The sequence below is a fragment of the Stenella coeruleoalba genome (genome assembly GCF_951394435.1).
Source record: "Stenella coeruleoalba genome assembly, chromosome: 14".
Taxonomy (NCBI): Eukaryota; Metazoa; Chordata; class Mammalia; order Artiodactyla; family Delphinidae; genus Stenella; species Stenella coeruleoalba.
In genome coordinates, this window is record NC_137160.1 from 68871648 (window position 1) to 68899350 (window position 27703).

The 27703-nt window shown below is 53.8% G+C and overlaps 1 protein-coding gene across 1 annotated transcript in view; it reads left to right on the forward strand.

The window, feature by feature from the left end:
• Positions 1-4444: 4444 nt before the first annotated feature.
• Positions 4445-27703, forward strand: part of MN1 (MN1 proto-oncogene, transcriptional regulator) — a gene marked incomplete at its 3' end in the record, with an annotated part of 44214 nt that continues 20955 nt past the window's right edge. Inside the window, exon 1 of the mRNA XM_079941803.1 lies at positions 4445-9273. Within this exon, the coding sequence (XP_079797929.1) occupies positions 5511-9273 (3763 nt within the window). The 5' untranslated portion in view covers positions 4445-5510. The remainder of the gene's footprint in view (positions 9274-27703) is intronic.

The following is a 27703-nucleotide window of genomic DNA, read 5'->3' on the forward strand; positions in this document are numbered from 1 at the left end:
GAGGAAAGTATTTTGTCCAAGGTCACACAGATGAGAAGTGGTGAAGCCAAGATCTGAATCTGGGTGTGCAATGCCAAAGCTCACATGCTTTCCACCGCTGACTCAGGAGAGAGAGGTGTCAGTGGAAGCAGGTTCCCCTCCAGGCCTCCTGGGGACTTTGCCTGCAAGAGAGACTAGGTCTGCTGTGATTCCTGTGAGCTTCCAAGCTCTAAAGGGGATGGGGGTTAGTGGGGAGCGGGCTGAGAACAAAAGTGTGTGTGTGTGTGCGTGCGTGCGTGCGCTTGCACACACGTGCACGTGCACTAATTTCTCACACTGGTGTGGTAGAGAGACACCCAGAGAATAGTGCTAATCATCATCACAATAATATTAATGATGATCATAATGGCAGTAGTGATAAAAGTAGCCAACATTTCTTGGCACTTACCACGTTCCCCGTACTGTGCTAATCGCTTTGCCTGAACTAGTACATTCAGGTAGAACAGGTGGTGGTTAAGAGCCAGGGGTCAGGGTCTGGCAGATTGGTTTGGAATCCCAGCTCTGCCACTCTTTGACTTTGGGAAAGCCATTTGCCCAGTCTGAGGTTCTATGTCCTCATCTGTAAAACAGGTTCAGAGTCCCAACCTTGAAGGGTTGCTACAAGGATGAAATGTAATGAAATGTAATGTAATGGGACCCTGGATGTAAAGCAGGGAGGAAATGAAATGTAATGAAATGAAATGAAATGAAATGTAATGGGACCCTGGATGTAAAGCAGGGAGGCTTCAATAGCCAGCAGCCAGTGTGCTGATCTGTCCACTATGGAGGTATGCGTGAGTGTGTCTGTGAGTGCGTGTGCCTGCATTGGTTTTGGGGGCCTGATGGGCAAGGGTGAAGGCTGTGTGCCTACTGAGGAAAGGGTGTTGAGTGTGGGTTGTTTTGTGCTTTTTTGTGGAGTGGGGGGCTCACTAGTTGCAGTCCCCTTTGGGACTGGGGCTCCTGGGGCCATTCGGGGCAGCTCCCCACTTGTCACCAGCTGGGAGCATCCCTCTTCAGCTCTGGGGCCCCAGTCCAGCTGTGTCTCCTCCTTTCCTTGCCCGGGAGACCCCTTCTGACTGGTGCCAGCACACTCAGCGCCCCTCGAGGGAAAGGCCGAAGGAAGGGGAAGAGGAGGGAAAGGCCCCGGGGTTGGAACCCCTGCTGCTCCTGTTGCTCCAGGCTCTGCACCGGCGGGTGGGAACTTTGAATGTGTCTGAGCACTAGGGGGCAATGTGTCTGTTTCAAAGAAGCTGCGGGCCGGTGCAGGCAGAATGCACACACAGGCACACGCAGGGGCGCCCACACCGTGGAGGCGCACACGCCAGCACGTCCACCGGCACAGATGGGCACAGGCAGGGGCACGGCCTCTCACACTCGCAGAGAAAACAGACACACGTGAGCAGAGATGCAGGCACGCAAGGTGTGAGGCAGCCACACACACAGAGGTACAAACACAGAGGCATCCACAGAGAGGAGCATGGGTCTGGGGGGCAGACAGGGACGCTCACGGAGACACCCAGAGACACAGGAACGTGGGCACACACAGGCATGGACACAAACATGCGCAGGTGCCCTGCACCGGCACACACGGGCCAAGACACAAATGCAGGCACAAGCCACACACCCGCACAACATTCTTTAGTGTTAAGGAAAGGTGACCCAGACACACATTCTGAACAGAAACACAGCCGGGCCCAAACACACTCTGCTTTCAGACACTCACACACCTTGTAGACTTAACTCTTGGAAACAGTCCCAGAAAAATACTCCCACACCACCCCTCCCTGGAACGCACAGAATTATTCCACAGGAAACCTGCCCAGGTGTTCAGGGGACCCTCTCCCAGCCCCGTGTGAAGTCATGCCTCAGCCAACAGCACACCCCAACCGGGGTCTCCCCAGACCTGCAGGTCTGCGGGTCATTTTTCCCACCGCCCTGGCCCACCCAGGGCTCCAGACAGGCCCCAACTGTCCCTGTTCTCTCCAGACACACAGAGACATAAAGCCCTTAAACGGTGCCTCCTGAGGCACCCAGAACCCAGAACCCACCACTCTGGACCAGGTATGTGACCAGATGTCATGGGTTTTGCATAGGTCTTTGCCCATGCAGGGTCCTCCTTGTGGCAGCCATTCCTTCTACTTGTCTCCTTCCTGCCCAGGAGGCTCTGGGTCTCCCCAGCTCTGGCCTGGGGCCCCAGGGTGGGGGTGGGGAGGTCACTGGAGGCTTACCCACGCCCTTTATTTCTTTGTGCCGAAATCAGCCAAGCCTCAGTCTTTTCTTCGGCTCTCACTTCCCTGTCACTTTGCTAAGTAATAATTTCCATGTCCAATTCCATTTCTTTTCTAGTTCTGAAACCTCTAAGCTATCAGCAAGAGGATAGTTCACATGAAAACTAATTACACAAAATCAATATTTAATCACAGACCAACAACCTGATCCTGCAGAAAAATCCTTTTAAAACTCCACCTCCCTGTACAAATACTTCTTCCCGGATGCTTATTTATGGACCTAATTTTTGGTGGGGGTAATTTTCATTTTTAATTTCAAAAAGGAAAAAAATATCTGTAGACATCCACAACAGGGAGGTCCCACGAAGGGCCTTGGATCTGAGCTTGCTTCTGCTCTCTGAGTTTTAAAGTTGCAGGTTTTTATTGTTTGCTTTTATTTTTATTCTTATCGAAGGGGGGGGTGTTATTTTCTCCCGGAGTCCCTGAAGACCCTGCTTCTTCCTCCCCTCCGTCTAAATTGAGCCCATTTTCCTGGCATTTTCGGTTCTGGAACACCTAGCGTCTGCCTTCCCAGCAGTAACTCTGGGGAGCGATGAATCCGCACGCTCGTCCTGGTAACTTTTTAACTCCCCGCCCCGCGACGGTGAAGTGCAATCTGAGGTTTTAAAATAAAAAGGGCTCAGGGGTTGGTTTTATTATAACGTTTATTTCATTTCAGATTTCATGCGCAATTTAGCAAACGCTAGACAGTCTTGGGCGATAAACACTTTCTTTTGTTGGGGGGAAAAGGCATTTTTATACACCATGCTTAATTTTATTTAGATTTAATAGCGATATCAGGGGCACTTCAAAGAAAGTTCCCTTTTCTCCCCTTCTCCTAAGAATGCTGGTCTGCTAGCAAAATCGCCTCGTGCTATTTTATGGCAAGGAAAATTAAAAGCCTGCTCCCCCTTCCTCCCGTACAGACGCTTTAGGGAGGAAAATACACACATGCAGGCACAGAGAATAAATACTTCCTCTACCCTCCATCACCTCTAACTCCCAACTTCTAATTGCAAGATAGATTGCAGACTCAGTGGGGATCAGGAAGATCTAAACATTTTAACTAAGATTATTGGGATAAATATTTCATAAAGAGCAGGGCAGATATTAAATTACTCCTATTGATTTTAGTATCACAACCCAATTCCGTTCTTTGGGCTCTTCAGTTTAATTGATCTCTTAAGGAGGCCAACCTCGCGCCCCAAGAGGGCCTGGGCCTTGACCGGGGTGCCTGAACTAGGGTGCTCCGGCCGGCCAGTGTGGCCCTCTGCGCGCTGGTCTTCTCGGGGCTCCTAACTGCCTGGCCGCTCTGGCGCTGGGTTGCTCCGATATGCCCCCCATAAAGTGGCCCAGTGGTTATGGTTCCTCCGGGCGGAAGCCGGCCATTGAGAACCGGGAACCCTAGACAGTGGGGATAGGAAACAATTGTGCGCGCCCTAGTGAGGGAGGCGATCCCTAACTTCGGGGTTCCCCGTCTGCTTTCACCTCCAGGGAAATCCGAGGTCCGGCTAACTTGGGTGCGACAAGTAATCAGACAGCGGTGGAGAGCCGAGGGTTCGCTCCAGCTGAAGCGCAGTCGACACTTAGCGACTTTCCGCGGTGAGTCCAGGATCTTTGCCTGGCGACCCCATTGTCTGAGCGCCCCGCACCGCTTACCGCCCACCTCCCCGCCCCTTACTCACACCGCAGGTCTCACTTCAGTTGGGGGTGGGGAGTTGGGAACTGTGGTGAATGGGAAGGGGGGTGAACAAAGCCAAGCTCCCGCCATTCTCTGCCTGCGCCCTCTCCAGACCGATGCGCGAGGAGGCCAGGGTGCGCCCGCAGCGCACTGGCACCGGACCCCGAGGCTGACCGGCGCTGGGGACCCCCGAGCTGGCGAAGTGCGGGTTCGTGGTGGGGGCCTCAGCAGTCAGCACCCAGGACCACCTTAAAAGCGGGCCCCGCCCCGGACCCGGAGCTCGGGCTGCGCTGATTGGTGCAAATGTAATGGCTGAAATTGATTGCTGAAATGCAAAACTTGTTGCTGCTTCTCCGGGCTCTGGGCGAGAGGCAGACACAGAGAGGGGAGCCGAGACCCTCGGAACGCCCCACGCAGAGCCCCCCCGCCAGCCAGGAGAGGGGTGCGCGGACCCCCCAGAGCTGCCCCCGCCTCCCTCCCATTCCGGGCTCCGAGAGCGCAGCCGGAAAGCCTTAGCCTGCTAGCCCAGCGTGGCCCCCAACCAGCGTACGCCCCCCTCCCTGGGTCCGAGGGCGACTTGCGAAGCACCTTGGCGGGGAGGCAGGGAACCCTAGCCTTGGAGCGACCCAATCCCTCGTTTTGCTGCCCGCCCGCGCCTGGAACGGGGCGCGGAGATCCCTGCGAACTCAGAGACCTAACAGCGGAGGACAGAAGCGTCAGGCGGCGGACGTGGCCGCGAAGCGGCGCGCCGGGGTGCAGCGCACCCGCCGCGGAACAGGGGAGCCGCGCCTTCCACCAACCCTCGGTTTCAACCCCGGGCACCCGCCTCCTCCTCAGCCCCGCTGAGCTCTCGGCTCTGGGACCGGCACCGGTGATGCAGAGCGGAGCCTCCAGTCCTCCGACTCCCTGAAGAAGCAGTAGCCGCTTGCTCGGGCCGACGGGGACTGTGCGAGCGGATCCTGCTTGGCTGAGGCTCGGGCTGCGGAGCGCGGGGACTCCGGGGGGAGGGGGGAGGGACCGCTCGGTCTTTGCCCCGGCGCCAGCCACGGCTTTGAAGGGTCTCTCTGCTTGGCCCCTTAGCAACTCCGCCACGGACTCCGGGAGGCTTCAGGCAGCGTCCAGGGGCTCCCCACCCAAACCGATCGGACTTAAGAAGGTGATTGCTCTGCTTTCCCTCCCTCCTTCCCGACTCCTTCCCCCCACTTAACTTTTTGTCTTCAGTCACCCGCAGCTCCGTCCCCTCCCCACAAACCCACCCGCGGCCGTGCTAACGTCCCAGGGCATGGGCCCCCCAACACGGCTCCTGGAGGCCCCGCGGCGCCGCAAGATGTGAGAGGCCCGCGTCGGGCAGAGCGAGAGCTTCGGGAGAGGAGCTGATAACCCCCAGCCTTCACAAGCCGGGCGAGGTGGCGGTGCGCGCTGCGTCCCTGCGCTGCTGAGCGTCCCGGAGCGCCCAACCCAGGGCCGGAACGAGTAGCTGGCCGGAGGCGCGCCGCGGAGATCAGGCTGTCATGCCCTATTGATCTCCCCGCCCCCCGCCAAGTATGTTTGGGCTGGACCAATTCGAGCCCCAGATCAACAGCAGGAACGCTGGCCAGGGCGAGAGGAACTTTAACGAGGCCGGACTAAGCATGAACGCCCACTTTAAGGCCCCGGCTTTCCACGCGGGGGGACCCCCTGGCCCCGTGGACCCTGCCATGAGCGGGCTGGGCGAATCCCCGATCTTGGGCATGAACATGGAGCCTTATGGCTTTCACGCGCGCGGCCACTCGGAGTTGCACGCGGGGGGGCTGCAGGCGCAGCCGGTGCACGGATTCTTTGGAGGCCAACAGCCGCACCACGGCCACCCGGGAGGCCACCACCCCCACCAGCATCACCCCCACTTCGGGGGCAACTTCGGCGGGTCGGATCCTGGGGCCTCGTGCCTGCACGGGGGTCGTCTGCTCGGCTACGGCGGCGCGGCCGGCGGCCTGGGCAGCCAGCCGCCCTTCGCCGAGGGTTATGATCACCTGGCGGAGAGCCAGGGGCCGGAGAGCTTCGGCCCGCAGCGACCTGGGAACCTCCCGGACTTCCACAGTTCGGGCGCCTCAGGCCACGCCGTGCCTGCCCCATGCTTGCCGCTGGACCAGAGCCCTAACCGAGCCGCCTCCTTCCATGGCCTGCCCGCCTCCAGTGGCTCCGATTCCCACAGTCTGGAGCCCCGGAGGGTGGCGAACCAAGGAGCCGTCGACTCGCTGGAATACAATTACCCGGGCGAGCCGCCCTCGGGACATTTCGACATGTTTTCCCCCTCTGATTCTGAGGGGCAGCTGCCTCATTATGCAGCGGGTCGTCAGGTTCCCGGGGGCTCTTTCCCGGGTGCCTCGGCCATGCCTAGAGCTGCAGGCATGGTGGGCTTGTCCAAAATGCACGCCCAGCAGCAGCAACAGCAGCAGCAGCAGCACGGAGTGTTCTTCGAGAGGTTCGGCGGGACCCGCAAGATGCCCGTGGGTCTGGAGCCTGCAGTAGGCTCCAGGCACCCGTTAATGCAGCCTCCCCAGCAGGCCCCGCCGCCGCCTCCGCAGCAGCCCCCGCAGCAGCCGCCGCCGCCGCCTCCGCAGCAGCAACAGCCGCCGCCGCCGCCGCCGCCGCCGCCGCCGCCTGGGCTTCTGGTCCGGCAAAATTCGTGTCCGCCTGCGCTCCCGCGTCCCCAGCAGGGCGAGGCGGGCACGCCCAGCGGCGGCCTGCAGGACGGGGGCCCCATGCTGCCCAGCCAACACGCGCAGTTCGAGTACCCCATCCACCGGCTGGAGAACCGGAGCATGCACCCTTATTCTGAGCCTGTATTCAACATGCAGCACCCTCCTCCGCAGCAGACGCCCAACCAGCGGCTGCAGCATTTCGACGCACCCCCCTACATGAATGTGGCCAAGAGGCCGCGCTTTGACTTCCCGGGCAGCGCGGGAGTGGATCGCTGCGCTTCGTGGAACGGCAGCATGCACAACGGCGCTCTGGACAACCACCTCTCGCCCTCAGCCTATTCCGGCCTACCCGGCGAGTTCACGCCGCCTGTGCCCGACAGCTTCCCCTCGGGGCCACCCCTGCAGCATCCGGCCCCGGACCACCAGTCCCTGCAGCAGCAGCAACAGCAGCAGCAACAGCAGCAGCAGCAGCAGCAGCAGCAACAGCAGCAGCAACGCCAAAACGCGGCCCTCATGATCAAGCAGATGGCGTCGCGGAATCAGCAGCAGCGGCTGCGCCAGCCCAACCTGGCCCAGCTAGGCCACCCCGGGGACGTGGGCCAGGGCGGCCTGGTGCACAGCGGCCCAGTGGGCGGCTTGGCCCAGCCGAACTTTGAGCGCGAAAGCGGCGGCGCGGGCGCCGGGCGCCTGGGCACGTTCGAGCAGCAGGCTCAGCACTTGGCGCAGGAGAGTGCATGGTTCCCAGGTCCGCACCCGCCGCCGGGTGACTTGCTGCCCCGCAGGATGGGAGGTTCAGGCCTGCCCGCTGACTGCGGCCCGCACGACCCCGGACTGGCGCCGCCCCCTCCGCCCGGTGGCTCGGGGGTGCTGTTCCGGGGCTCTCTGCAGGAGCCGCTGAGGATGCCCGGAGAGGGCCACGTGCCCGCGCTGCCCTCCCCTGGCCTGCAGTTCGGGGGCAGCCTGGCCAGCCTGGGGCAGCTGCAGTCGCCCGGGGCTGGGGTGGGGCTGCCCAGCGCTCCCTCCGAGCGCCGGCCTCAGCCGCCCGATTTCACAGCGCCAGCGCTCGGGGGCCAGCCTGGCTTCCCGTTCGGCGCAGCGAACCGGCAGGCCACGCCGCACAGCGGCCCAGGCGTGAACTCGCCCCCGAGCGCGGGCGGGGGCGGCGGCAGCACGGGCGGCGGCGGCGGCGGCGGGGGCGCATACCCGCAGCAGCCTGATTTCCAGCCCAGCCAGCGCACCTCGGCCAGTAAGCTGGGCGCGCTCTCGCTGGGCTCCTTCAACAAGCCCAGCTCCAAGGACAACCTGTTCGGCCAGAGTTGCCTGGCTGCACTCTCCACAGCCTGCCAGAACATGATCGCCAGCCTTGGAGCCCCCAACCTCAACGTTACCTTCAACAAGAAGAACCCGCCCGAGGGCAAGAGGAAACTGAGCCAGAACGAGACCGACGGCGCGGCCATGGCCAGCAACCCGGGCTCGGATTACTTCCCAGGAGGGACTGCTCCTGGGGCCGCAGGGCCCGGAGGCCAGTCGGGGACCAGTAGCAGCGGCTCCAAAGCCTCTGGGCCGCCCAATCCGCCCGCCCAGGGAGATGGCACCAGCCTCTCCCCCAACTACACCCTGGAATCAACGTCGGGGAACGACGGCAAGCCGGTTCCCGGGGGCGGCGGCCGGGGACGGGGTCGCAGAAAAAGGGACAGTGGTCACGTGAGCCCCGGGACCTTCTTCGACAAGTACTCGGCAGCGCCGGACAGCGGGGGCGCGCCTGGAGTGAGCCCAGGGCAACAGCAGGCGCCAGGCGCAGCCGTCGGGGGAAGCTCCACAGGCGAGGCGCGCGGGGCGCCTACGCCTCATGAGAAGGCGCTCACGTCGCCTTCGTGGGGGAAGGGGGCCGAGTTGCTCCTGGGGGACCAGCCGGACCTCATGGCGTCCCTGGACGGTGGGGCAAAGTCGGACGGTAGTTCCCCGCACGCGGGCGAGTTCGCCTCGGACGAGGTGAGCACGAGCTACGCCAACGAGGACGAGGTGTCATCCAGCTCCGACAACCCCCCAGCCCTGGCCAAAGCGAGTAGGAGCCCTCTGGTGACAGGCTCGCCCAAACTCCCTCCCCGCGGGTTGGGCGCCGGGGAACATGGACCGAAGGCGCCCCCAGCCCCGCTTGGCCTGGGCATCTTGTCTACCTCTACCTCCACCCCCGACAGCTACGGCGGCGGGGGCACGGGCCATCCCGGCACGCCGGGCCTGGAGCAGGTCCGGACCCCAACGAGCAGCAGCGGCGCACCGCCGCCTGACGAGATCCACCCCCTGGAGATCCTCCAGGCACAGATCCAGCTGCAGAGGCAGCAGTTCAGCATCTCTGAGGACCAGCCCCTGGGGCTCAAAGGTGGCAAGAAGGGTGAGTGTGCTGTGGGGGCTTCTGGTGCGCAGAATGGTGACAGCGAGCTGGGCAGCTGCTGCTCCGAGGCCGTCAAGAGCGCCATGAGCACCATCGATCTGGACTCGCTGATGGCAGAGCACAGCGCCACCTGGTACCTGCCGGCCGACAAGGCTTTGGTGGACGGCGCAGACGAGGACAAGACGCTGGCACCCTGGGAGAAGGCCAAACCCCAGAACCCCAACAGCAAAGAAGGTATATGCACTCATTCCCTGTTCCCTTCTCACCTGGTGGATACCCGTCCCACCCCCATTGCAGGCCTTAGCTTCTGCCTTGAAGGCTCCATGAAAGGGTGGTGTCCCTTGGGGTCAGGAGGGCGCAGGGCCTTCCTAATGCCCAGTTCAGAGCTGGGTGCCCTTCCTTTGGTTACACCTAGGGCTCTGTGGGCAGACCCCTTCCCTCCCCCCAGGTGCTGCCAGGTAGATTCTGGTTCCAGAGGGTGGTAACAACTTAGGCGGAAGCCCTTTGGCGATTATTGTAGAGCCCCACCCCCTCAAGTTTTAGCTGAGTTACTGGGTGCCCAGAGCACTAGGCCCCTTCCCTTTCACACTCAGACCCCCTCCTCACCTTCAACATTGAGGCTCGTTCCACTTTTCAGGAGTTGTTTGCCACCCCCCCCCCCCCTTCCTGGCAGGACACCTGGGAAGCTGTGTTAATGCCTCCCCACCTTTTCCTAGTCAGCCAACCTTCAGCTTGAGTTCCCTTCCGTGTGCCAGCATCTCTGGGAAAAAAAAGTGACCAGTTCTGGTGTCTGCAGCATCATTCAGAGGCAACGCCTAATTTGACCTTTGTTCCTAATGAATAACTGTTTTGTCTCTTCTTAACTATTAGAGTTTCATTGAAAAACTGGAGACCTGTCGGGATGGTAGGAGGCAGGCAGTCTTCAGAGTGCACCTCCCTGACATTTGATGGGGGGGCCTGGGCTGGAGTGGGGTCCACTTTGGCAGAGACCAGACCAATCGGGCAGGGCTTCGTTTGTGTATGGGGATATGGATATATATTCTTAAGACACAAAGGACCCGCGTTTGTCAATATCTCGCCTGGCTTTGGTGACAGATGTCCGGTCCCGGTTCTCCTTTGCATTCTAAGCACTCTTTCCCCACCAGGCCTGGAGGCCTTTAAGGTGGGTGGGGTGGGGGTCAGTAAATGGACCACCATTGCCGATAAAATAATAATAGTGTTTTTTTTTTAACCCAAACACGACTGGGCTGCGGTAGCTATCCATTTTATTTTTTAATGGGGACTTTTTACGTAACATCATTTCCTACCTCACCCCCCCACCCCCACCCCCACAATGCCTACCTTTTTCTTTTAAATACTCACTGGATTTCCTTGGTTTCACCAGGCTGAATGTTACCATGGAGTCAGTAGCTGGCGATTTAACAGTGTCTTAAAAAAATACATCCCCCATCCTCGCCTTCTCTTAAGGTGCTTTTCCTCTGCCTTAGTTTTCCTAGTCCACATCCTGCATCTTGCCATCTCTTGACCCAGGGTTTAAGGTGATGGTAGGTTTTAGGAGAAGGGGATAGGGGCGGGAGGAGGGGGAGGGGAAGTGCGGCAGGAGTTGGGTGGCTCAGAACTCCGGGCTTTCACGCCCGCCTGTCCCGGGTAGCTTTCCCGCTTGCGTTTTCTAATTCATGAATGCGGCCTTGCTGCTTTTCTCTTTGTTCGCCTACTGCCCAGCCCGGGACGCCGCTCTCTCATTTGAAGCTGGGTGTTTAGCATGCACAGCAGACGCTGCGGCCAGCATCAGCATTCTCCAGGCTTCTCCCAGGCAAGGCCATAAATTGGTTAGTTTGGGACCCTCCGCTGCCTCTCCCTTTTTCCCCCCTCCCTCCCTTTTAAAATGGAGTTGGACACAGCATCCTGTTTGCTCTGCCCCGCTTCTCTTTTATTTTCTTGTACACAACATCTCGGGCCTGCCGATCAATAACTGGTTAGCACAAATCCCAGCCCCTGTCACTTCTACCTGGCTTGGTCTGGCTGCCCCTCCCCCTCCCCCTTCTCCCCCTCCCCCCCCCCGCCCCCACAGTAATTAAGACCACATTGGCCAAAATGGGGCGAGAAGAGTTAAAAAGAAAAAAAAAACGCCACGATTTAGAGAATTAATAAAGAAAAACCAGTAACGCTTTGCTTGCAAGTCGTTTGAAGGGCCTTAGGTGCAGAGGAATTGGGTGGTTTTAACGAGATTTTTTTTAAGGTGTCGCACTGTTCCCTTCCCAGTCTGACTAATGTCCTTTGCAGAAAAAAAATGCAGACTGTGAATGAAGAAATGTCATTAAAGAAATGTTTTGTTTTGTTTGTTTCATTATCACAGTCAGACGAAGGAAAATATTTTTTTGGAAACAGATGCTAGTCACTTTGGGGTTGATTTCCCCTGTATACTAAACTCAGCCCTCCCCTGCATACGGGAGACGGAAACTTCCTCCAGGGACCCGCTTCAGGGCTGGCCGCCTTAGAAGCCTCGGCAGGGACACCCACTTGACCTCCTTTGTTTTCCACTCTGTGATGTGGGAAGGACAGTTTCCTAGATAAAGCCCCGAATTGAGGTCACTCGCAGCTTCTACAGCCTTGGGGCTGCTAGTTAAGGCTTTATAAGGTATCTGCATATGATTCCTGCTCCCTTACTGGTAGTAAATAAGGATGATTAAACTTTTCATTATGATAACACCCTGCAGCTCCATCTGCATATGTTGTATAAATAGGTACACAGAGCCTTCAACGGGCCCCCGAGTGCCCTGGCTGAAAATCAGAGTGAAGTGCACCACTTTGAAATAGAGTTGAGAAAAAAAAGAATTGAAACGAAAGCGTCCTGCTTTTCCGTAAACACATGCCCAGGGTCCCATCAGCCATGAAGCAGCTTTGGATATACCTTTTCCAGGTTCCAGCCCCAGCGAGCACTTTCTTTGACCGCCTGCCCCCCGCCTTTCAGGCAAAGCCCAATTTTGTAATGATATTTTATTTTGTCACGCCATAAAACACGCCAGTACTAATGTGATTAAATATTAACACTGTTACTGAAATTCTTCGCTCCGATGACAAAATACTAGTCGGTCTTTAACAAAATGATCGTGCTCAGGTTGGAGAGAACGAATAAGTCTTTAGAACTGCACAAGCTGTGTAGCCACTGGGACGTGCCCAGATTGTCTTATGGGGTTTAGATGTCCTTTGGAGGGGAGGGAACTCTACTGGCAAGTAACACTTCTCACAAAGTCTAGGCCAGAATCACATGTGATGATGATTTTTTTTTAACCAGGAAAGTAATCCTCTCCAAATTATGCTTCCTCTGACTTCCTAACCCGCCAAACAACTCTCATATCATAAAACTCTACGTCTCATCATGAGATTCTGTTTGCACAAAGTTGGGGTGGGGGAAGGGTGAGGTTGTGCAAAGGGAAAAACAACAACAACAACAAAAAAAACCGGCCTGAGTTTGGGCCTATTCAGACATCTATTAAATCAGTGAGGATCACATAAATTTGAAATTAGTTTGCAAAGTCATCCACCTATCTTTGTAATAGCTGTGTGGCTATGGAGGAATTTCAAAACAGGGAAGGAGACATAATGATAGTTTGTAGATAAAGGATATTAAGCCTAAAAAAGTATGTCCCCCGCCCCCCCCAGCCCCTTACAATTTTCAAAATTTGAATTAACTGTATTCCCGTAATAAGTTTACCATTGCCAAACTTCTAGTCCGTTGGTTGTTCTCTATCTTGAAATCCGGAGATGTCTAGAAACGCTCTTTCACACACCGTGAAACGGGAGAGGTCTCTGTATACACTTCTGCATGCAATTCTGCCCTTTTTGGAGGTATGATATTTTTACAGTGATGCGGGAGAAATTTTTGGAATTTCATGCTTCTCTCAGTGTTCCAGTCGGAACACAGTAAGCAGTGCTAAGAAATACTAGTCAGGCAGGATTTGAACATTGAATTTCCTTAGACATGGGGCAGGCTTGGGGTAAGAGCCGGAGGGCTCCTAGTGCTCTTGTTCTGAGTCATTTCCCTCACTCCTTACACCGTGGAGAGAATTTTTAAGGCTCCCTCCAAGTGGTTTTGGGAAGTCATGGAGCCTCGCACTCCTGTTTCCCCCAAAAATCACCCAGCACGGGTTGCATGCCTTCATGTGACTTTTGCAGCATCCGGAAGATGTAACCCAAAACTTCGCAGGTGTTAATCAGGGGTAATGTAAACAGATAGCCCCCTTTGTGCAGCTGACGGTCTGGGTCTGCCTGCTCCCTGGCTAGTCTGGGACATACTACTACTCTTCTTTGGTGCTTGTTCAATATTTCATGGTTGTAATAAACCAGTCTTCTTTGCCCGCATCCTGACATAAAATCCCCACCTAGCACGCATCTGCAATTATACATTTCTACTAAATATTAATAAAGGACAAGGATTTCTAAGGGCCTGAAGCTTATTGGTGTTGAACTTATGGTTTCTGCCACTGGATTTTTCTGGCTGTTTTGATTTTAAATAGTCTCTGCCTTCTAATATGTGATATATACTTATATATTCTCCTATATATATATATCTATACAATATTTATAGATTGAAGGCATTTTCTCAGGATTGCTTTCTTTAGCTTTCTTAATTTAAATCTAAATTCAATTAGATTTCTTGTGAGGCCCCTTCAGACCGGAAGTAAGAGACTGTTGCAATGTACTTCTATTTTATTGAGATTTCTAGGAAAGGAGTGAGGGTTGGTTAATCTAATTTCTCTTTCTAGAAATGAAATTCTGTGATTCCTTATATGATTTTGTTTGCCTGACAGAGGTATTTAAATTTCCAAAGAAAATCTTAATAGGTCCTGAAAATATGGCTGCCCTTGCCAGGAAGTTCCTTGCTACTCTCTGCTGATATAAAATATACATCTTTAATAAACAGTCCAGGAGGACCAGGTGAAATTAGAGGAGGGAAATTCTTCCCACTCTGGAAGGGCAAACTTGAGTGTATCCTTGGGATTTCACAGGATCTCCTGAACTCACTCCATGCTGGAAGCTTTAGCAAAATCACCTTTCTGTCCACTTGAGTGACAATAACCTTGGGTCGTGTTCTTTGCCCAGGGAGTGATATGCTTTGCCGAAAGCATTTAGGAGGTAAATATTTCTAGTTAGGAATACTGTATTTGCCTCGGTTTGGTTCATTTTAGAGATTAAAAGTCGATAGCTTTATGCAGTAGGATCAAATGTCCGGGGAGTGTGTAAGGGCAAGTAGGCCTCCCAAGCACACTGCAATATAAAAACCCCAAACCTCTTGTGCCAGTGGGGACCTGGATCTGTTGGGGGGGGTCCCCTGTAACTAGTGGGTGCACCTTGTATTCTTCCCTCGATGCCCTTCTGCTTGTTCCACCCAAGTCTTCCGTCTGGAAGGGCAGGAATAACCCAGCTTCATCGTTTTGACTCAAGTCAGATTTTGACTTGCCCAGCGATGTGTTTGTTTTAGGATGATGTCTATTTTTAGGCGTGTCTTGGGTGGACAGATTTGAGTGTGGGTTTTGATTGCTAGTGGCGGACATGTTGATACATACATGAGTGCCTGATTGAGAAGAGAGACATTTGGGGAACAATTTTCAAGTTTCCTTGCCTTCTGGTACACCCTGGGGCCCAGCAAAGTGGTCTGGGGGCTGGCTTGAAAGGGTGTGGCTGAGGTGCCAAGTCCGGTCTGGGTCTATCTGCAGCCCACAGGAGGAGAGCAGGGCCCATGCAATTCAGCGTGGGAAGGAGCCCCCCACCCCCAAACCCCTCACCCCACCCCAGCGTACGCACATATACATATGTATGGCCAAGTGTATTTCCATCAAATCATCCAGCTACTCCTTTAGTTTACCGTTAATCTGCTTTCCAAAAGCAGAGTTGGGGGGCGCGCGGTGGCAGGGAGAGAAACTAAACCTTCAGTCTCTTTGGCCTTAGCTGACAGGTTCTGATTCTGTAAAGGACTGAATGAGCGCAAGTCCTAAAAATAGAGGAGGATTTTGAAGATCCTAATTATGAAATCTCGGCCTCCCGGGCCTCCTGGGCTGGGGGTGACTTTGATCTGGAGTATTTCGGTAGCAGACGTACGTCGCCCCTTGCTGAGTTTTGCGCGTGGAGGTGTCTCTCTGTCTGAGTTCAGCTAACACCACTCTCCAACCGCGAGAGGAATCTTTGAATCGGTGCCCACCCACCCCTCCCCCACACCCCCTCCCAGTTGTGGGAAGCGGGCGCTGCTTCTCATTTATGGAAATTCCTCTCCTTTATTGTAATCTTTTGGTACCAACGACTTGGCGGAGAGGACGGTGGGCTTTTGAATTAGTCACAGCTTTGCCTTCAGGGACCCTCTGTGTCCTGGTGCACAACAGCTCAGCCAATGGTCTCCTCAACTCATGAATGGGACCGGAAGGAAGAGATGGTTCTGGGACCCTCGCACATCACGTTTTGCTGGACGGGTCGCCCAGTGCCGAGGCGGCCCTGATCATTTTCTGCCATCTTCCAGTGACAGGGCAACACACATCCGCACGCAGCCTCACGGGGCCATCAGTGACTTTAGGGTGTGGGTAAGAAGCTACCCCACGGATGTGCACTTCAGGGGCCCAGAACCCCCAACTTATTTTGTGACCGGGATGGAAAAGCAGAGTTAAGTTTGATATACTTGAACGAGGAGGGGCGTTTGAGAGCCATCATTCTCACGGGGGGTAATTATTGCGGGACTCCGAGGCCTGCTTTGTTTGCTGGCTTGCATTTTAATCAGTGACCTCTGAGGTTTGGGAAGCAAGTGGAGGGTCTGCTCCCAACATGATGTTTGCCCAGAAAGGACATGGGGTGCGGAGTGGCGGAGAGGCTTCCCAGCATCATGAAATCCAAGGGGCTCTTTGTGGGCCCTGATAGCTTCAAGTTTTGGCCCCGCAAGGCCACTTCGACCTGGCATCCCTGATACCTACTGCTGGGGGGTCCATCGTAGCCCCAGCATCCCAAATTCTCCTTTTCCTTCTTGGCTGAGAAAGCTGGTAGGTTTTCATCACCTCCGCATCCTCGCCAAGCAGGATCGGAGGGAGAACTTTATAGTGGTCGTGTGCTGATCCTTTCACAATTTATGCATCATCGTAAGGACCCAGATGCCCTTTAAACATAGCGGCAATTGAATTTAACAGTTTGGAGGGCTTAGCGCATTCATGATAACAAACTGGCTCTCTGAATGTCCCAGATGGAGCATCTTATGTGGGATAGACTTTTCCCCCAAGAGGGGGAACCTCCAATAAACATCCCAACACAAACTCACATGGTAGGGGGAAAGCAGGTTTTTACGTTCTGATCATTAAAGCTCAGGGGTCCAGCGAACTCAGCTCGCCCCACTTCCTCTGTAGCTGGTAGGATGGATTGTGTGACCCAAAGGCTCTGTCTTCTTCCTGTCTTTGACATCTCTGTGGAAGATCTTGGCTTCTTCATGGAACAATTGGCCCTGGGATTCCGATTCTTAGGAGAGATCTCTGATTTTCTGGGTCTCAGTATGACTTACCTCTGCTAGTGTTCAGTTTAAGTGAATCAGGTGTGTTGGAAAATGATTTAGGAAAACAAGGAGACCCTTCTGTGAAGGCATCTTTGGGGCCCACTGACGCGGATGGTCTTTGGAAAGTTGGAGGGAACCGGCTCTTGTTTTTATCCTGCACGTGTCAAAACCCCGCTCCAGGGAGACTCAGAAATAGACAACATTGTCATGCCTTCAGAGGAGATGCGGACTAACCTGGGTGCTGAGACCCTTCTGGGCCTTACCCCACCCTGCTCCCTCTTCCAGCAGACCATCTTGTGAGAACTAAGTGGCCCGGAGATGCAATCTGAGGACTTAAAATAAGTTTTCCCTTCTAACTGCTGATGATAATTTAAAGAGTGTTTGGGCACGAAGGTTTCATTTGCTCTCAGAGCTTGGGTCAACACTTTCACTGGAATGGGGTGGGCTTGGGCCTTTCTGACCCAGCTGGCTTTGCCTGGTACGACTGGAGGACTCTGTCTGTCCCCAGTTTGAGAGACCCATTGGTGGTGCCCCTGGTCATATTTGGGAGCTCCTGCAATGAGAGGAGACACACACACAGGCACACGCACATGCACACGCACTTGTACACAACACACACACACACACACACACACACACACACCCTGCCCCCTGTTCGTCCAATCATCCAGGGCAGGGTGAGATGCGGAAAAGATATGACCCTTTAAAGTTACCATGAAGCAGTGTTTTTCAGATGCCCTTGGATCTGGGAACACAAATATTGTCGAGTGATTGGCAACGACCACCAGGAATGAAATACTTCTGAGGGACCATCTTATGATCAGAGAAGGGCTGGGGAAGTCGGCAGAAAACATAGCCTGCTTTGAAACCCCCAGAGCTCAGCCTTCCAGAGAAAGCCAGGCTTGGTTGAGTGTTCACTGGAAGTAAGCGGGTTCTACCCTGACCGCATGGGCTGTTGGAAAAGTCCTTGAAATTCAAGGGCCTGAGTCCTGATGTGGACACTCTGTCCTTTCCTCTGAGCCGGAAGGCAGAGAGAGAAACAGCCCCAGTTAGGAATACTGGATGGAGATGGGGGTGCAGTTTATTTTCTCCGGGGGCGGGGGCAGGTGATCAAGGGATGGATGGAGAGGGGAGAAGTGTGTCCCTATGAGTCGAAATATTTACCGACACAGGGTTTAGGAGTGGAAAATAATTTGTAAGTGTGGAAGTCATTTATAGTAACACCTCCCGGGCGAGGCTGGGAGTGAGGGAATTGCTTGGGGGCTGGTGTTGGCCATCATAAAGGACAGAAAGTTCTTGGCCCAGCTCTCCCTGCTGGGCCTGGGGCTTCCACGTGACCGCAGATGTATGGGGGAAAGAGATGTGGGGAACCCAGCCTGGGGCGGATGACCACGTCATGGGTCTCTTAGCAGTCAGAGCCCCTTTCTGTGTAGTTAGTGGCCAAGCTAGCCATGCGGTGCCGGGGCGTGGGGCGCGGGGATGAAGACCCAGATGGGCCCTGGGTGGATCGAGCCTCATAATGTGGCTGTGGCTAACTTTTCCTGCAGAGAAGCTGGTCCCACGAGGCCTGCTGCAGAAGCATAGAGTTTCACAGATGCACCCAGATCTTTCCATAAAAGAGGGACGATGGGGGTGGGAAAAAGGAGTGACCTTTTCCCTGATGACCCCGTAAAGTGACCACTGATGCTTCTCTCCCAGCACTGAGCCTCTTTAGGGATAACCTTGCCTATTACAGACCTTGCAGGCAGGTCCCACTGTCTTAAAACGCAAGCAGTGCCCTCCCACACAATACATACATTTTTTTCCATTTTCTGAATAGTAGGCAAAAAGGGAAGGCAAGTAGATGACAAATTCAGCAAGAGGAAGATTTCCCTGACTCGAGATAAGCCGAGTGTGGAAAGGAGCTGGATGAATTAGAGGTTCACTTTCCTCCCCTTCAGGGGACCCACGGTCCAGCCATCAGCAGGCCTAATTGGCTCAAAGCAAATTGACCATTTTCATCTCCTGCGATGTAACTTTTGGTGGTTGTTTAGTATTTGAGGGAAGGGAGGCTGTGGACCAAAATTTGGCTTTTTTAAACAGGAGCAATTTCACGATCCTTATGCCGTGACTATTTCCAAATTGTCTGGGCATAAAGCTCTGGATGCCTTTTGCCGGTTTCTGCTTGTGCACGCAGGCATGCGCACCCCTACTCGAGTATACACATGAGTGCACACACACACACATGAACACACACAGGCCTGAGAAGTCTTAATAAGAAACGAAAAAATAAATTAATTTTTTCCCCAAGAAGCAGCTCATGCAAAGTTTTGGCCCTGTTCAATTTTAAGTAGAAGCTTATTGATCTCCGTGTGGTCAATTTTTGCCGAATTTGTAATCCTGTTAGGCCTCCAGGAGAGGCGTGATTAATTTACTTGTACGTTTCACCATTTGGGGTCAGTTTAGTTAATAAGCATTTATTTTGTGCTCAGTGTGTGTGAAGCATTTTGCCGGGATTAGAAGTGTGTGTGTGTATGTGTGTGTGTGTGACTGTGTGCACTAATGGGCCCCCTTGGCCGTCACGGAATAAAGGCCCCCAGTTGAGGTTCCCACCACTTCCTCAGGACAGGAAGGGAGGGCGAGGCCCCTCCAAGCATCACTTGTCTGGGAGGAGGGAGGAAAAGCCCAATCCAACAAACTCAGCCCCCCAGAGCCTTGGACACGGCCAAAGAACATCCATCGGCTTCCTTCTGGTGTCTTGGTCCCCGGAAAGTTTTCAAGCATTAATTCTTAATTGACTGGGAGCTGAGCACAGACGTGGAGAAGAGTAAAGAATCTTAAACCTCTCTGGGGCACCTTCCATGCTGCTCCTTGACAAACGGTGGTGCTGGGTGTTTGTGCGTGCGTGCGTGCGTGCGTGTGTGTGTGTGTGTGTGTGTGTGTGTGTGTAACTTTTAAGGAAACGCGTGGTTTGACTTCCAAAGAAGGAAGAAAAAGTATGCGTGAGTCTCGAAAGCTGGGAAAAAGAAAACCAGAGCAAAACAGCCTGCAGCTTTGGCCTTTCTGAACACCGAGTCTCAGAAGGGGAGAGTGTGTCATTCTTGATGGCGGGCTGTTTAGCCAGGCATCGCTGGGTACACCCCCTCCCTTTCTTCCTGGGCTCCCTCCAGCCTTCCTGTCTCTCTATCTCTGGATGATGGGTTAAAATTCCACTTTTATTATTATTTTTTAAACGACAGATTTTGGCTTAACAGTTGTAGAGCAAATGGGTGTCCTGAGCCACCCTCCCCTCCCCAGTTGCTTAATTCCTTGAACGTCAGTTTCTACTGAGTCCTTGCCTTTGCAGGGCGAGGGCTGGACAGGAGTATTTTCGGCGCTGGGCCAGCCTGAAATGAACTTGAGGCGCTGGGAAAACAGGCATTTGGAGAGATGAGGATACAATTTCTTTTTTTATGTGGGCCCGTTAAAGTCTAATGGACATCGGTCTGGCCTTAAATTTGGAGAGGGTCTTTATCTAACCCTTAAAACCAGAATCGTTTCCGGTAATTACGACACCCCTGACTAGACCACTAAATCTTCCAGCAGCTTGTCTGGAAGGCGGTGGCAGAGGTGGGAGGAACAGAGGGGCACACCTGTTACCTGTATCAGCTATAATTATGACATTTCTGGGCTCCTGGTTTGAAAGGGAGAATTTATGGACTGAGCTTTGCCGGAAGAGAGCAGCCCAAGACGTTCTGGCTCATGGCAGCGAAATCACAGGGGGCCTCACGCTCCGTGTCCATCACAGCCCTTGCATTTCCTTAATGAATTAATTTAGCTCCCCGACATTTGGTATTAAGTAAGTAGTTATTTTGGAAATCCAAGAGAGAAAGAGCTCGAAGACTTTTTTTAAAAAAACAAAAAGCAAAAAACAACTTTTTGGAAAAAAGAAAAAGTATTGCATTTTGAATTTGGAGACCACTGGGCATTCAGGCATGTTGGGGGAACCCGTTTGGTGGGACGTGGCAGGACGTGGCAAAACCGACCGGCCCCGTCCCCGCCTGTGTTTTTGCTTCTCTACGGAGAGGATTTTTCCATTGTTAAAGCCGTCGGAGGCCGCAACACCCAAGCTCCCTGCAGTTTGTTTGGAAGTATTGTTTAGATTATTCTCACTTTTCAAATTGAGAGAAACTTAGTTTAATGGGAAAATAGCAGTATTGCTATCTTGGTGTGTTTGCTTTAGTGTTTAAAAATAGTTTGTTTTCGTATCCTGAATTTCATCCTTTCCTTGTTTGCTTGTTTGATGGAAACCGGTGAGTGTGTGTGTGTGTGTGTGTGTGTGTGTGTGTGTGTTCGGGGTGGATACACACGCAGGCAGTCAAATGGTTGCAATCATGCAGCCAAAAATCGGTTGCAATTTTAAAGCTGGCTAAAGGGACCCAGAGTGCTTGCTTTTAACTTAAACCATCTTGTCCCTTCCTCTCCCATCAGCACACCACTCCCAACCCCCTCAGCAATATTTATTTCTTCCTTAAAAAAAGGAATGCTGGGCCTGTTTGCTGAGGTCCCTGTTGGAATAGATTTTCAGGGGTTATGTATTAAATGTGTTTGAGGGCGATTTCAGTCCTCAGCCTGGTCGTCCCACTACTAATGGTAGCAGGGCCTAGTATAGAGAGGCAAAGAATATTGTAAATGGCTTATGCAGAAAAACCATTTAGATAAAAATGCAATTTTCCTTTCTGCATAGAGTGCTAAGAATTAATAGCATATTCTTTCTAAATGGGTATTTTTATATTATATTTTCCTCCTAATGAAATTCTTTTCCCAAACAGGAACATGTTTCATTTTAAACTTTAGAGTAAAATTGATCTGTTTTTAAGCCTGCAAAAACTGGTGTCCCAGTTTTCAGTAGGCCCCTTGCCTCCCTACTCTGTGCGCAAGATTTTTGAAGTTAGATCCTGCAGAGGATGGAATGGTGATTCTGTCCCTTCCCTGTCCACGTTCAGGCTGAGAACAGGGAGAGGGGCTGGGTTCACCCACATTTTGGTTTTTTTTGTCCTTCTTCCTGGGGTGCGTTTGGGAGGGTTTGATGGTTTCCACAGATAGAGAAACTGGTCTTGAAACTTGAACTGTCTGTGTTTGGTGCCCCTCAACCCCTCACCTTCCCTGGGTAGGAGGCTCACCTCTCTTGCCCCAGGGAATTCCCCATCATCCTCTTGGTGCGTCCCTTTCTCCCCTGCTTTTTCAATGCTTCAGAGGAAGCCTGGGTGCTCACTGCCTGCTCCCCTTTATGTGACAGCTGTGAAAGAGGATGCTTTTAGCCCCAGAGCACCCACCAAGGGGCGGTTCTGTGGGTCAGCTCTCTGCCAGGGCCTCTGTGGCCATTTTGGGAGGAGTGGAAGTTCAGAACTTCTTAGAAGGCCTACTTTGTCCATTCCAGCAGATCTTTGCGGCAGCATTGCTGTGGAAAGTGTTTGAGAGCTTATTTTGCCGGCTGCCATGGGCCACTGTCTGCTGACCCAATTTTTCCTGCCAGGGTGTGCGTATGTGGAGATACTGGGTAGATTTGTGTTGGCAACTGAGATGTCCAGACGTGACGGAGGGTGAAGCTGCAGTGTCATGGTAGATGGATATCCTGGAAAATATGCTTGTAATTTTCACTCTTGAAATAGCAGGAAGGTGAACGTTTAGGCAAAATTATAGAATGGGAAAAAAACTTTTCTCATTTTTGTGCCCCCTCTCCACAACGTTTTCCAACCGAGAGATCCAAGGCCCAGAGAGGGCAAGCAACTCAGCCAAGGTCACACAGCACAGCTGCACAGCAAGGATTTCACTATAGCTGAACTTCAGCCTTGACCTTGCCTTACTGCCTCTTGACCCCTCACCTGGGAGCTAGGATCTGATTTTGCTGAGCCTGTGCAAACCAGAGTCCAGGTCTTCTTAAACCAGAAGTTTCCAAACCTTTTGTAGGAAGCACCAATGGAGGACACACATTCCTGATGACAGCAGCACTGTTCCCCTTCCTCTTTCAGAGCTACAGGAGGTATAGGCTGTATAGGAGATGATTCTTGACCTTGGGGAAGCCACAGTAGCACCAGATCCTGCCAGATGGGTGGCCTAGATTTCAGGCCTGGCTCTTTGACTCTTCTGAGCTATGTGACTATCACCTCTTCAGTGCTTCCAGCTTGGTTTCCTCATAAAATTGAAAAAAGGAAAAAAAAAATAGTGCATATCTCATGGAAGTATTATGAAGACTAAATGGGATGACTTTAGCTAAATAATAGGATGATTATAATGATGTGGTTAAGAGCACAGGCTCTGGCAGATTACTTGGGTTCAAACCCAAGCAACTCCACTTCCCAGCTGTGTGACCTTGGGTAGGCTACTGAACTTCTCTGTGCCTCCATTTCCTCATCAGGGAAAGAGGATAATAGTTCATACCTCATGGGTGGGGCGGGGGTGGGGGAGGATTCGGTGAGTTAATATATGCCTGAGTAGATGCTCAGAAGACTGCCCAACAATGAGGAAGCGCTGTGCCAGCACCAGCTTTTATTAACCTCCTGCTGTATGCCCGGTGTTTCATTTGTAGTGTCATAAGACCCTTCGAAGTGCAAGATGGTGTTGCTGCTAGCGTTTGTCCTGTCTTAAGGGCTAGGAAATGAATAGCAGAGAGGCCATGTGACCTGTCCTGGGCTATGGAGTCATGCCGGCTGGAGGGGAGCCACGCCAGTCTGTACATCAGGCCCTTAGCACGGGCCCGGCGCCTGGGGCCATGCTCAGTACATGTCACATGGCCTAGGGCAGGGCTGGGCTGGAACCTGCTGCTTCTGCAGCAGCTGTCTGAGGCCTCACCGTCAGACCCTGTCCTTGTGGGGGGCAGTCAGACTGCGTGTGGACCTTGGTGAGCTGGCCCCAGCCTGGTGTGGGCAGCCATGGTGAGGCCCGGGTCCCTGGTGGTGGGATGGCAATGCTCTGGTATTTTTCTTTCACTTGACAGCTCTCCTAGGCTCTGAAGGAACAGTTTTCTGATACACATGAGGAAGGGTCAGCCTTCTCATGGAAGGAATCTGTGAAATGAGCTGACCCACGGCCCCCGAGCACTTTGATAGGAGCCTGTGCCAGCCATAAACAGTCTGGGAGCTGGCAATAAAGAAGTTAGACCCCCATGTCTGGCACCTCGGGTGGGGCCTCAGGAACCTGGCAGGCTCGGGCTAAACAGGAAGAGAGCAAGCATGAGAGAAAGAGAGGGGGAGAGAGAGAGAGAGAGAGTGTGCCAGGGAGTGAGTAAGCGAGGTCCCTGCTCCAGGTGAGGGTGGGAGGGCTTAGCTGTCGCACAGGCCTGGGTTCCAATCCCAGCTCTGCTACTTGGGTGCTGTGTGACCTTGGGCAGGTGAATCACAGGTTACAGGACCCACAACACAGGTGTAATCCCTGTACCCCTCTCAGAGGTTTGCTGAGCCCTGTGCCCTAGGGGCAGCAAGCAGCGGGGTAGGTTGGTGAGAGCGAGGGCTTTGGAATCAGCTGGAGGGGAGTCGTTCTTTGTTCCCACAGGGGACCCTCGGCCATGTCCCAGCACCTCTCCCAGCCTCAGTGTCTTCAGTGGCAAACTGGGGAGAGTAACACTGCTCCCTGAGGGCCCTGGCCGTGGTCCTTACCCTGGGGTGATGTAACCTCCCAGAGGATGCTTGCCAGTGTCTAGAGACATTTTTGGTTGCCACAGCTGCAGGGAAGGAGGGCACTACTGGCATTAGGGTAGAGTCCAGAGATTCTGCTAAACATCCTACAGCACACAGGGGCCGTCCTCACTCCACCTCCTCCCTGACAAAGAATTCTCCAGCCCCAAATGCCAAAAGTGCCAAGGTTGAGAATCCCTGAACTACAGTGAGGGATTGAGGTGAGGTTCAAAATAATACTGAAAGCATGGTAGTAAAGTCTGAATGCAAAATGGCCAGCATATTTATTCATTCAACAAACGCGTATCAAGCACTTACCATGCGGCAATGCTGTTCTAGGTGCCGAGATGCAGTGGGGAACCAGATAGGCAAAAGCTCCTGCCCTCACGGAGCTTGCATTCTAGGGGAGGGGACAGACCGACAGACAAACAGCAAACAAGAAGAATGTCACAGGGTGAGCAGGGCTGCAAACAGAGAATCAGAAGGGGATGGGCATGAGAGGTTCTAGACGGGGCCACCAGGGAGGCCTCTGTGAGGTGGTGATGGTTAAGCTGAGCCCTGAGTCATGAGGAGTCAGTCAGTGGTGTGCTGCTAGCCGTTCAACAACTGGCTCTCCAGGGAGGGGGAAAGTTCGGCTTAGAGCATTTGCCGATTCCCGTGGTGTAAATACTCCCAACATGGCCCATGTCAAGCTGTAATGTCAGCTGTCAGCCGGCTTGCAGAATTCCTGAATATTTAACAATAGGTTCCCACACCCTGGAGCCAGTCTGGTCCAGCTCTGCAGGAAGGGTGTTCCAGACAAGGGGAGAGCAGGAGCCCTGAGGCAGGACTGAGCTGGCAAGTTCCAGAAACAGGAAGGGGTTGTGTGGGGGGAGAGCCTGTCCAAGCAGGAGGGGCCGGACCACTCAGGGCTTGTCATCACACTCAAGTCAGGAGGGTGGGTTTGATGGGGGGGCAGGGGAGGGCCTTGGGCACAAGAGGGATGGGACCTCACGGCACATCGTAGATGTGTGATTAATGGTGACTAATGGTGGTTGCATCTGAGCCCAGAGTAGCTGAGAAATGTGTTTCCCTTCTCTTCCTTCCTGCCTGGCCCCTTCTGAGGAGGCAGAAACTCTCTTCCAATAGTTTGGCAGCACCCGGGCCGGGCCACAGGTTAGAGTAGGGCGTGTCCGCACCCTCCCCAAGGACAGGGGACTCAGGCCCCAGGGGAGCACTCAGCCTGCCACAGGTGGGGGTCTTGCGGGATGTCTGTCCTCCCCCTGATCTGGGCAGGGCATGGTTCACGTCTGAGCCCAGGGAGACTGTTTCCTTCTTTTCCTAGGCATTGTTCTCCAGGGCCGACAGAGGTCACCGGACAGGAAGGCACAGGACCAGCCGGACTGAGCCTCCGGGTGACCCTGGCCTGGCGTCCACCTTCTGGAGGGTTTTCTTTTGCTTTCCTCCCTGACTCTGAGTTGCAAAGGAATCCTAACAGGCTGCAGTCACTGAGTGCCAATCACACCAAGCCCCATTTTATAGTTGAGAAAACTGAGGCTCAGAGAGGGAAGGTGACCTTCCTGAGGTCACCCAACTGGGAAGTGGGGAGCAGAGGGCGGATTCACACCTGGGCCTGTCTGACTTGGGAGCCCGTGCTCAGAACCACTAAGGATGAGCTGAGAAGCTGATTTCTCACCGACAGAAGCTTGAAAACATCACTTTGCTCCACACACAAAACTAACACAATATTGCAAATCAACTATACTTCAATAAAAAAAATAAATAAAAAATAAAAACAGAGACTGGCCAAAAAAACCAAACACCAAAACCAAACCAAAGACCAGCTCCCAATCTTGCACACTGTCCTCCTGACAGCTGTCAGTCATGTCACTGATTATCCAAGTCTTCACCATCTGTTCCCCATGGGTGAAGGGGCAGCAGTCAGAGCCCCAGGCCTGGGGGCCAGGAGGTGGCTTGGTGTGACTGGGGCCAGGCTGTGCTACCTTGCTGAGCCTCAGTGCGCCTGTCAAGTGGGTCAATTCTGGAATCCCCAGCAGTCAGAGCCCCGCGAGCAGGGAGCATCTGCCTGTGTATCGGTCACGTTCTTTCTCTGCACCCTGCACCGTGCTGGAATCGGTGCTGTGAACAAAACAGACGCCACGCCTGTTGAGAGAGGGAATTACCCAGTAAATATGTAGAGAAAAAGGGCAGTTGCATTAATGACCCACAGGAAATTGGCCAGTGTAAGGAGAGAGGGCCTGGGGTGGGCCCATTAGCCAGGATAGCAGGGGGCTCCGATGTGTGAGTGGAAAATGAAGACGAAGCAGCATTTTTCCCCCAGGACCTGGCGTTGGCTCCATGGCCAGTAGATGCCCAGTGATTGGATGAATGAAGGAAGGGGCTTTGTCAGCGGTTGGGGTGCATTCTTATGTGGTCCCAGGGCTGGGAGTCAGTGCCCCCCGAATTCTCCTGAGACCTAGCAGGGATGGTGGGGGTTTCCTCCAGAGAAGCTGGTCCAGGGTCAAGGTCCCAGCCCCCATCTCTGCAGGGGTGAGGAGGAAAGGGAGGGAGCCATGGGCATCGGAATTCCTCAGCCCCATTTCACTTGCCCCCTCTCTCCATCCCCAACACTGGTCCTGGGGGAAAAATGCTGGAAGCCCCTCCCTTCCATGGGCTCTGCTTGCCCGAGACCCAGGGGCCCAGGATATAGCCCCTGTCCCAGCCAAGGCTTGTTAGAGACATCAGGGCCTGACTGACCCTGGTGGGCTGTGAGAGGAGGCTGGAATGTCCTCCGTTAGTCACCTGACCACTGGCCATTGGAACTGGCTTTTGCATCCCAGGCCTTGGGGAGGGGAACAGCGCAGGAAGTCAGTGCTGCCGCTGTAGCAGCCCGGCCTCTCCCTGCATCTATCCCTTCACCGCCTGCCCTGGGCCTCAGTCTCCTCATCTGTTTTTTGGGTTAAACAGGGTCTTGGTGAGGATCAGGGGAGACAGTGAGGAGCACTCAGCCCAGTGTCTGGCACATCACAGAGGTCACTAAACCCTGGTGTAAGTAAGATGCAAGAGGAATTGAGAACCTGCAAGGGGAAGAGGTGGCACACTGCAGAAAGTAGGGGAGCGGGGGCCCCTTGACAGCACCACTCCTTTCCTGTGAACCCTGGGAAATCTGCCTGCAGAGTTTTGGAAGGTGATCTTGGGTGCCATGGATGGTAGCGATGGTGGCCACTGCAGCTGGCAGAAATTCCCCAGACAGCAGGCTAGACGTTTTAGAATGCAAGTCAGTGAGAAACAGCTCTGAGATAAAAGTCGTGCATTTTCTGAAGCCCCTTAGGGTTTTCAATACCCTGGCCCCGCATACCCACTTCTTAGCATCTCTGTTTGTGTAAGGTTTGGAAAATCAGTCCCTTGCTAATGTTAGGAAACTTCGAAAAATCACAGTAGCAATGCTAATAACATGTAAAGCATATTAATCGCACTGTATGTGGATGGTGACGTGTACGAGACAAACCGTGAGTCGCCCTTCAAAACTGTG